This window comes from Odontesthes bonariensis, chromosome 7, assembly GCF_027942865.1.
Source record: "Odontesthes bonariensis isolate fOdoBon6 chromosome 7, fOdoBon6.hap1, whole genome shotgun sequence".
In the NCBI taxonomy this organism is placed as follows: Eukaryota; Metazoa; Chordata; class Actinopteri; order Atheriniformes; family Atherinopsidae; genus Odontesthes; species Odontesthes bonariensis.
In genome coordinates, this window is record NC_134512.1 from 40407549 (window position 1) to 40417676 (window position 10128).

At 48.3% G+C, this 10128-nt stretch overlaps 1 protein-coding gene across 6 annotated transcripts; it reads left to right on the top strand.

The window, feature by feature from the left end:
* The first annotated feature begins 433 nt into the window (after positions 1 to 433).
* Positions 434 to 7644, top strand: hsd17b2 (hydroxysteroid (17-beta) dehydrogenase 2). Of its 6 annotated transcripts, none has more exons than XR_012770066.1 (6): positions 434 to 735; positions 2367 to 2579; positions 3492 to 3677; positions 4734 to 4871; positions 6041 to 6739; positions 6788 to 7644. XR_012770066.1 is itself a non-coding variant. In XM_075470819.1 (5 exons), the coding sequence occupies exons 1-5, from the start codon at positions 480 to 482 to the stop codon at positions 6376 to 6378; spliced, it is 1131 nt and encodes a 376-aa protein (XP_075326934.1). In that variant the 5' UTR covers positions 434 to 479; the 3' UTR covers positions 6379 to 7644. The 6 variants fall into 6 exon arrangements, 3 of the variants coding, with proteins under 3 accessions (XP_075326934.1, XP_075326935.1, XP_075326936.1); XR_012770067.1 differs by having other exon boundaries at positions 6800 to 7644; XR_012770068.1 differs by having other exon boundaries at positions 6041 to 6691.
* Positions 7645 to 10128: the final 2484 nt, after the last annotated feature.

Consider the following 10128-nt stretch of genomic DNA (forward strand, 5'->3'; position numbering starts at 1 on the left):
TAGTCGACTCTGAAATAAACTGAATATTTTCTGATGTTTTCATGCAGCTGACGGTAATATTAGTTATTTTCAGTTGAGTTTATATTTTGATGGAAGATAAACAACTAAAGCTGGTATGTTTAGACGGGTTTTAATGGCGATAAATGTCTGAAAACACGAGTTTAATCTGAGATTTAAACTCAGGGGCTGCAGTTCCAGCTGCTGCCTGCAGAGGGCAGAGCTGCTCAGGAACAGGTGAGTAACCAGGTGAGTGTGACATCATCAGCCTCTTTTTAAACGTTACAGCTCCACGTTCTGCACTCTAACTGGTGGTGAGGTTCTGGGAGTTTTGCCCCGTGAGCTGCTCTTTGTTCCAGAAACACGCCTGTTGGCAGCAGCTCAGCATAGCTGGGAGGGTTCGGGGTGGGCGGGGCCTCCCGGGTCAGAGTAAAGGCGTGGCGTGCGCGTGGAGGCGGCAGACGCACCCGAGCGGCTGCAGGATGGAGGTGTGGACGGCAGCAGCTGCCGCCATCTGCATCGTGGCGGCCTCCTGGAAGCTGTCTGAGATGGCGGGTTACGGGTGCGACGCCTCCTCCGTGGCGCTCAGCGGCGCCCTCACCTGGGCCGGGCTGTGCGCCGCCACCCGTCTGCTCCCGTGGGGGGCGGCGCTGTTCTGCTGCTGCTTCGCCGGGTTCTGGGTGACGGCGAGGAGACGGAAGCTGCTGCCGGCGCAGGACAGAGCCGTGCTGGTGACAGGTGAGAACACGCAGGCCTGTCGTATGACATCACCACCCAATGGGTGGCAGTCAGGAAGTGCTGCAGAGGTCTGTCAGCCAATCAGGGGCCAGCAGAGCAGGTGAGGCTCAGCCTGTGGGATGCTGGTTCACCTCCCACCACCTTTTATCTCTGATCTGAGATGATTAAGCAGGTTTTACTCGTGTGATGACGACCTCGATATGAACTCACTTCTTTCCGCTTCACCTGAAGTCCAGCAGGTTTGCGGCGCTGGACGGCGTCCAGTTTCCTCCTGAGCGAGCGGCAGCCTGCACCGACAGGACGAACAGGAAGCTGCACTGATGGTTCCTTTTAGAGAGGCTTTGTCCTGCAGCCCTTCCACACAAGCCAGACTTGTTCAGCCTGTTTCTGTCATTTGGTTTCATAGATAAGTACAGCTGAGTATCATCAGCATAGCAATGGAACTGTATGCCATGCTGTCTAATAATGTTACCTAATGGAAGCATCTATGAAGGGAAAAGAATGGGTCCGAGCACAGAACCCTGAGGAACTCCATGACTTACTCTGGTGTGTGAGGAAGATTCTTCATTTACAAGAACAAACTGAAATCGATCAGATAAATATGGTTTAAAGGTGGGGTATGAGATGTTTTCTGGAGCATTTTTTATCATATTGTCTGAAAACCTCCTCACGACCTCATTGCACCCACTAAAGTAGAATGTTTGGAGAAAAAAAAATAATCTTTTAGTCCATTGTAGAGGGTGTAGCAAGAGGAAATGTCTGACCAATAGAAGTAATGATGAGAGTTACTTCTATTGGATTCTGACACGCCCATCAACCGTCAGCCCCCCTCCCCCCTCCCCCTGCGCGTTCACAGACTCGTTCATGTGTTTTGAAGGCGTAGTTTCGAGGGGGTTCGAGTATGCAGAGCGTTTACCCACAATGCATTTCGCTCCTGCCCGAGCTGAAATCAGCCGGCCTGAAGCTGATTTCCCTTAAGCTCTAAACTCTGTAAACTTTAGCAACATTTGAAACATTTTCAGGTGAGAAAGTAGTCGTTTAGATCCCCAACGTGTTGAAAACCTGACAAAATACCGGCTGTTTACAATTTTGTTCCCACGAATTCGGCGCTACTAAAGCTAGCCGCAGTGAGCTAACGCACTTCCTGTTATTTTCACAAAATAAAATACCCGTTGCCTTTTATCATAGGGAAAGCCATTACCATACAATCGGTGCTTTTGTTTTGAAAACAGGAAGTGAACCTACCCTCGTTGTAGCTAGCTTGAAACTGCCGTTTTGACAGGAAATGACGATCGGCGACGTCACGTTACGTTGCATCTTGGGTAGTTTGAGTATGAGTAGTAACCTTATGATGCATACCCAACATTTAGAGAATCTAGTATGCATCCGGGAACTTAAAAAAGTTAAAGTTAGTAGGAGTAGTGGGAGTAGTAGGAGAAGAAGGCGGTTTCGAACACAGCCTTGGACCTGTGGTCCACCTCTGTTGGATCCTGAACCGACTCTCGGTTCTGGGTGAGGCTCAGAGGAGGTGTAACATGTTCCAGGAGCTGAAAGCTGAATCACTTCCTGTCTGAGCTGCAGCTTCCTGTGACCTCTGACCTCTGACCCGGCCGTTGTGTCTCCTCCCTCAGGCTGCGACTCGGGCTTCGGCCACGCGCTGGCCATGCGGCTCAGCGCGGCGGGGCTGAAGGTGTTCGCGGCCGTGCTGGACGTGCATGGAGCCGGAGCGCAGCGGCTGAGGGCGCGAGCGCTGGAGAATCTGCACGTGCTGCAGCTGGACGTGACCGACAGCTCGCAGGCCCAGGCGGTGTTCAGGTACATCCGCAGGCAGGTCGCCGACACAGGTGAGAGCCCCGCCCAGAAACATCACCTGTCTGTGATGCTGCTGTGATGTCATCAGCTGTGATGTCAGAGGAGCTGAGATCAGCTGTTTATGGAAAGCTGAAAGGTCACCAGGTGTTTATAAACAGACCCAGTTTATACACAGTTAAAACAGCTCAGAACATCTTCCATGGTGGAAGGTGTGTTTTAAGGAGAGATTTATAACCTGAGCTTAGACAGAAGCTCAGAGAGGTAGGATGGAGCAAGGCCTCGGAGGGACCTAAACACATAAAAGGATTTTAAGATCGATCCAAAAAGTTACTGGAGACGAGTGAAGAGAGGCTAAAATATCATTGAATTTGAAAAAGTTCATCATCAAGACAGTGGAGCAACAATTTCACTGAATTTGAGATGAAGATAAATCCGTCAGTCATCTGTATCCCAGTGGAAATCAGTGAAACAGATCTGAGCTCATCCATAGGAAATAGCAGGGGCCCTAAAACTGAGCCCTGAGGGACGCCTCCCTAACCCTGTAACGTATCTACCTTTCCTAACCCTAACCCTGTAACGTATCCACCTTTCCTAACCCTAACCCTGTAACGTATCCACCTTTCCTAACCCTAACCCTGTAACGTATCTACCTTTCCTAACCCTAACCCTGTAACGTATCCACCTTTCCTAACCCTAACCCTGTAACGTATCCACCTTTCCTAACCCTAACCCTGTAACGTATCCACCTTTCCTAACCCTAACCCTGTAACGTATCTACCTTTCCTAACCCTAACCCTGTAACTGTGGGCGCTTCAGAACAGTTTAACCAAGCGGGCGTAAAAACCTTGTGATGTAATTTCTGAACAAAAGGTGGCGCTTGGGTTGCAGGAAGCAGGTGAAACATGATCCTTTCAGCCTGCCTTTCTGGTGCGTGTTCTCTGCAGGTCTGTGGGCTCTGGTGAACAACGCGGGAGTCCTGCACTGCCCCGCGGTCGCAGAGCTGCAGCCGCTCGCCACCTTCAGACGCTGCATGGACGTCAACTTCCTGTCCGCCGTCCACATGTGCCAGCTGTTCCTGCCGCTGCTGCGGCGCTCCAGAGGACGCATCGTCAACGTGTCCAGCATGGCAGGTACATCCGTCCAAAGTTAAAACAGGGTCGGTTTATCTCGAAGATCTTTGTTTGTGTCACACACTGAAGTCAGAGTTTTATCTAAAGAATACGGATGGGAATTGATTAAGATTTTTTCGATTCCGCTTAACGATTCGGTTCTTTGTCGGTTCCCTTATCGATTCTCATTTGGAGAAAAAGGACAACAAACTGGTCGATTAGCATCAACTTTGTTTAGTTTAGAAGTAACACGAGTCATGACCTCACAAACCCAACAACGGTGAGGTCCACATTGGTCTATCCTGGCCTGGGTAATTTAACTCTTCCTGCTCTGGTGAAAGGAGAAGCTGGAGGTAGAGGTGAACTGGGGGTAGTACCACCAGCCTCTGGCTCTGAGCCAGTCAGGCTCTGTCTCTCATGATTTCATCTAAATGTAATGCCTGAGAAGGCATTCATTTAACCTTAACCGTTACTAAACAGCAGGTTTTACAATCAGGCAAATGGTGCTAACATGATAGGCAGTGTTTGTTAGTTAGTTACCTGCAGTGTTAGCCGAGGACATGCTAACGTTGCTAACGCTGCTGGGTTCAGATTCACCAATGTTAGTCCGGAGCGGATCGAAAACGCGACATTCATTCATAGTTATTGCATGTTGGTAGTATTTCCTCCCTTTGGTGAAATATTCACTTTGCAAGTTGCCCTGTTGTCGTCTTTTTTAGGGATGTGTAACCAAACTTTCGAGCGTTTGTACCGCTTGGGCGCCATGTTTACTGTTGGCTGCTGGCTGCGCTGGACTCGCCACGCAACGCTGCGTGGTGACGTTATTCACGCCCACTGGAATCGATAAGGGAATCGTTTGCAAAATCGCCAAAACGATTCCAAGGAATTGAAACACTGGGAACCGGTTCTCAACTAGAACCGGTTTTCCATTTCCATCCCTACTAAAGAACGCTCCTTTTTAGCCGATTCTCCTGTAAAACGACTTTATTTCACAGCGTCGGACTCGTCTCCAGAGTAACTAGAATCTTGCCTCAGGTTCTGTGCTGACCGTGGATCCTCACAGCACTCTTTCTGCAGGTGAGGTGCCCATGCCCATGCTGGGAGCTTACGGAGCCTCCAAGGCGGCTGTGAGCATCTTGTCCAGAGTGATGAGGCTGGAGCTGGCAGCCTGGGGGGTCAAAGTGGCCTTGATCCAGCCCGCCGGCTTCAGAACAAGTGGGTAAAGTGTTCATTTGACCTTCGGATCCGGTGCTTCTCTTTCTTTTCCTTTATATGTTGTTACGCTGGAACTGTGTTTGGTTAAAACTCAGTGACCTTCGCCGAACAACTAGCTCCGCCCACTACTTCTTCCAGTCAGAAGCCCAAACATCCAGGGCTGTGTTCCAAACCGCATACTTTTCCTACTACTCCTACTAACTTTCTGAGTTAGTATGCAAGTTTGAATAAGCAGAAGTTCCCAGATGCATACTAGATTCTCCTAAATGTTGGGTATGCATCATGAGGTTACTACTCATACTCAAACTACCCAAGATGCAACGTAACGTGACGTCGCCGATCGTCATTTCCTGTCAAAACGGCAGTTTCAAGCTAGCTACAACGAGGGTAGGTTCACTTCCTGTTTTCAAAACAAAAGCACCAATTGTATCCTAACGGCTTTCCCTATGATAAAAGGCAACGGGTATTTTATTTTGTGAAAATACCGGAAGTGCGGCTAGCATTTAGTAGCGCCGAATTCGTGGGAACAAAATGGTAAACAGCCGGTATTTTGTCAGGTTTTCAACACGTTGGGGATCTAAACGACTACTTTCTCACCTGAAAATGTTTCAAATGTTGCTAAAGTTTACAGAGTTTAGAGCTTAAGGGAAATCAGCTTCAGGCCGGCTGATTTCAGCTCGGGCAGGAGCGAAATGCATTGTGGGTAAACGCTCTGCATACTGTCTGATCCATGAGTATGTAGTATGTAGTATGCAGTATGTAGTATGTAGTGTGCAGTATGTAGTATGCAGTATGCAGTATGCAGTATTTAGTATGTAGTATGCAGTATGTAGTATGGAAGTATGCAGTATTTAGTATGTAGTATGCAGTATGTAGTATGTAGTGTGCAGTATGTAGTATGCAGTATGCAGTATTTAGTATGTAGTATGCAGTATGTAGTATGGAAGTATGCAGTATTTAGTATGTAGTATGCAGTATGTAGTATGGAAGTATGCAGTATGTAGTACGCGGTTTCGAACACAGCCCAGGTGACATCTTGCCTCATCCTGGCCTTGGGGGCGTGTCCTGGCTGATGTGGAATGGTGGGCGGAGCCTGTTCGGCAGCTGATGTGTGTGTTTCTGTCAGAGTATGACGCAGCTGGTTGATGACGTCTCATCTTTCCTCTCAGACATCTTCGGGGATGGAGGTGACGTCGCTCGATATAAAGACGAGCTCCTCGCCGCCGCCTCCCCTGAAGCCAGAGAGGACTACGGGGAGGCGTACATCTCGTCTGCTCCTCGCTGTCTGTCCATCATGGCGCAGCAGTCGGCGGTGGATCTGTCTCCCGTGGTCGAGGACATGTTTCACGCTGTGCTGTCCGTCTGTCCCAGGCCCCTGTACACCCCCGGAGAGATGGGCTGGCTCCTCCCCTTCCTGCACCGCTGCTGTCCTACTTCCTGGTTCGACGCCATCATCGCCCGCCTGCCCCACTACAGCGAGGGTCAGCCAGCAGGCCTCAGAACCTGAGGTCCAACCCCAGGTCCAACCCCAGGTCCAACCCCAGGTCCAACCCCAGGTCCAACCCCAGGTCCAACACCAGGTCCAACCCCAGGTCCAACCCCAGGTCCAACCCCAGGGCCAACCCCAGGTCCAACCCCAGGTCCAACCCCAGGTCCAACCCCAGGTCCAACACCAGGTCCAACCCCAGGTCCAACCCCAGGTCCAACCCCAGGGCCAACACCAGGTCCAACCCCAGGTCCAACCCCAGGTCCAACCCCAGGTCCAACCCCAGGTCCAACCCCAGGTCCAACACCAGGTCCAACACCAGGTCCAACCCCAGGTCCAACCCCAGGGCCAACACCAGGTCCAACCCCAGGTCCAACCCCAGGTCCAACACCAGGTCCAACACCAGGTCCAACACCAGGTCCAACACCAGGTCCAACACCAGGTCCAACACCAGGTCCAGTTGGTTCAGTTCTCCTCAGAGAGCTTCAGAGGTCATCAGAACAAACATGGAGATGCTTTTCTTTTAGTTCTGCCACCCAAACTGAGCTCTTGTCAAAAAACAATGGAGCTCAGAGAAGAAACAGATGCTGAAGCTCTTCTTTGTTGGTGCTTAAATGATTAGTTTTAAGATCAAATAGGCTGTGTTCGAAACCGCCTACTTCTCCTACTACTCCTACTACTCATACTAACTTTAACTTTTTTTAAGCTCCCGGTTGCATACTAGATTCTCCTAAATGTTGGGTATGCATCATGAGGTTACTACTCATACTCAAACTACCCAAGATGCAACGTAACGTGACGTCGCCGATCGTCATTTCCTGTCAAAACGGCAGTTTCAAGCTAGCTACAACGAGGGTAGGTTCACTTCCTGTTTTCAAAACAAAAGCACCAATTGTATGGTAATGGCTTTCCCTATGATAAAAGGCAATGGGTGAAATGCATTTTGGGTAAACGCTCTGCATACTGTCTGATCGAATGAGTATGCCGTTTGCAAGTATGTAGCAGGCGGTTTCGAACACAGCCATAGATACAGTTCTTCAGTTGGATCAGAACCATCCTGCATTTGTTCTTCTTCGGCTGATCGATTGTGTTTAATTTATTAAAGCCTTTTTAAATAAAGTTTTCAGAGCTTTTGAAGACGTCACGGTTAGCAGCAAAGCTCCAAGTGAACCCGGAGCCCAGAAGAAGCTCACAGATCTGTATCCACATGAAGGTGTTTTCCTCTCTGCTGGAGTCTGTTACTCTGAGGAGGAATATGAAACTAAATAAATATGTTGGAAAAATAAACTCCATTTATTTTCATTTATAAAAGTACAAATTCACAACTGAAGCCAACTTAATATCTTAATTCATATCTATCTGAACCGTCATTTTCTGTGGCTGCAGCTTCTTCTCTTTCCTACGGTGTCCCACAGGGTTCAGTTCTGGGGCCTTAATCGTTCCTGTTACATCTGCTCCCTCTTTAAGGACATGTCCTCCCACTATGCAGATGACGCTCAACTGTATTTCTCTTTAACATCTTTCTCAGCTGCTCAGACTCTGTTAAAGTTGGATGTCTGACAGCTTTCTCGAGCTTAATGCAGAGGAAACAGAGTCAGAGCCCCACAGATCAGAGACTCTGGGTCCTCCTGCTTCTTCTGATGAATCTTATCAGGAACTTTGGGCTAACTTTCCTCTCAGCTTTCACTTTGGATGCTCATGTCCAATCTCTGCGTCTCTTGTTTTTATCTCTTCAGAAATATTTCACAGTTCAGTCCCGTCGTGTCTCTGAGCTGGAAACTGTTCTTCCTGCATTTATTCCATCAGCTCTGGATTATTGGGACTCCTTGTGAAACGTCTGCAGCTCTTAGTTATTAGCTTCATTACTATCATTATTCCTATTATTACTATTTTCATTACTATTACCAGTATACTACTATTATAAAATTATTATCTTTTTACTGGTGCTTTCCACTTTTGTCTCTTTTGTACATTTCTGTATATCAGTGCTGAGCATGGGATGGAGATTTCCATTTCCCTGAGGGAACCTCCATCCCTCCTTTATGTCTTTAAGACATGCTTGTAGTCTGACCAGCTGATTAGTTTCATCTGGTTTCATAGATAAGTACAGCTGAGTATCATCAGCATAGCATGGAAATGTGTGTCATGCTGTCTAATACTGCTTATATTCTTTATTTACATTAAAAAACTGGAATCTATCAGATAAACCAGTCGCTCTCACGTCTCATGTGATGAAGGTCACGGAGAGACTGGTCCTGCCCAGCTGAGGCCTTAGGTGATGATGTTTCTAGACCCCCTACAATGTGCCTACCAGCCCCAGTTGGGAGTTGATGATGCTGTCATCTTCCTGCTGCAACGAGCCCACATGCACCTGGATGGTGGAGGACACTGAGAATCACATTCTTTGATTTCTCGAGTGCCTTCAACACCATCCAGCCCCGGCTACTGGGTGAGAAGCTGCGGGGGACGGCTGTCCACAGCTCAGTGATCTCCTGGGTCACTGACTGCCTGACGGGCCGGCCACAGTCTGTCCGTCTGGGCGGTGTCCTGTCTGATGTGGTGGTCAGTGACGTAGGAGCTCCACAGGGAACCGTGCTTTCTCCTTTTCTCTTCACCTTATACACCACTGATCTCCAGTACAACTCTGAGTCATGTCACCTACAGAAGTTTTCTGATGACTCAGCTGTTGTCGGGTGTATAAGAGATGGAGAGGAGGGGGAGTACAGGACACTGGTGGACAACTTTGTGGAGTGGTCTGAGCAGAATCACCTGAGGCTGAACGTCAGCAAGACCAGAGAGATGGTGATCGACTTCAGGAGGAAGGAGAAGACGCCTTCACAGCCACTGAAGATCAAGGGGGAGGAGGTGGAGCAGGTGGAGGACTACACATACCTGGGAGTGGTGATCGGCAACAGACTGGACTGGGCATCCAACAGACGCTGTGTGCAAGAGGGGGATGAGCAGACTTTATTTCCCAAGGAAGCTGAGATCCTTCATGTGTGCAGCAGGATGTTGGAGACCTTCTACCACAGTGTTGTTGCCGGAGCCATTTTCTTTGCTGCTGTGTGTTGGGGAAGCAGCATCAGAGCCAGCGACTCTAACAGGCTGGACAAAATCATCAGGAAAGCTGGCTCTGTACTGGGACAAAAATTAGAGTCACTGGAAACCGTGGTGGAGAGGAGGACACGGAAGAAGCTGTTAGCTATCATGGACAACATACAGCAGCCTCTCCACCACACAGGGGACAGACAGCGGAGCACCTTCTCACACAGACTGCTTCAGCTCCGCTGTCCAAGGGACGGATACAGGAAATCTTTCCTGCCACAGGCCATCACCCTGTACAATAACAGTTACTCATTGTTCTGCACTACGTGTCATTATGGTCATCTCAATCTCGCACAACTGCATTGTTGCACTTTTGCTGTACATATATTTTAATTTTTACTCTTATTTTTATTTTTACTTGTCTGTATGCTGCAACTGCAAAGTAATTTCCCGGCCGGGATGAATAAAGTACTTCTATTCTATTCAAATTACATACATTTAAATATATACAATTGATACAGTAAAATAAATGTTTCAAGTTATTTATTCCTATTCCTGTGATTTTTGTTTTTATGTTTATCTCACTGAGTTTAGTAAAGCTGCAGCAAAGTATAAATAAGATCATTTATTCATAGCGAAACAATGACCATAGAAGAAGAAAGCAGCAGGAATGAGATCTGAGATGAAAACTGAAAAATGTTTGTCAATCAGGAGAAAGAAATGAAA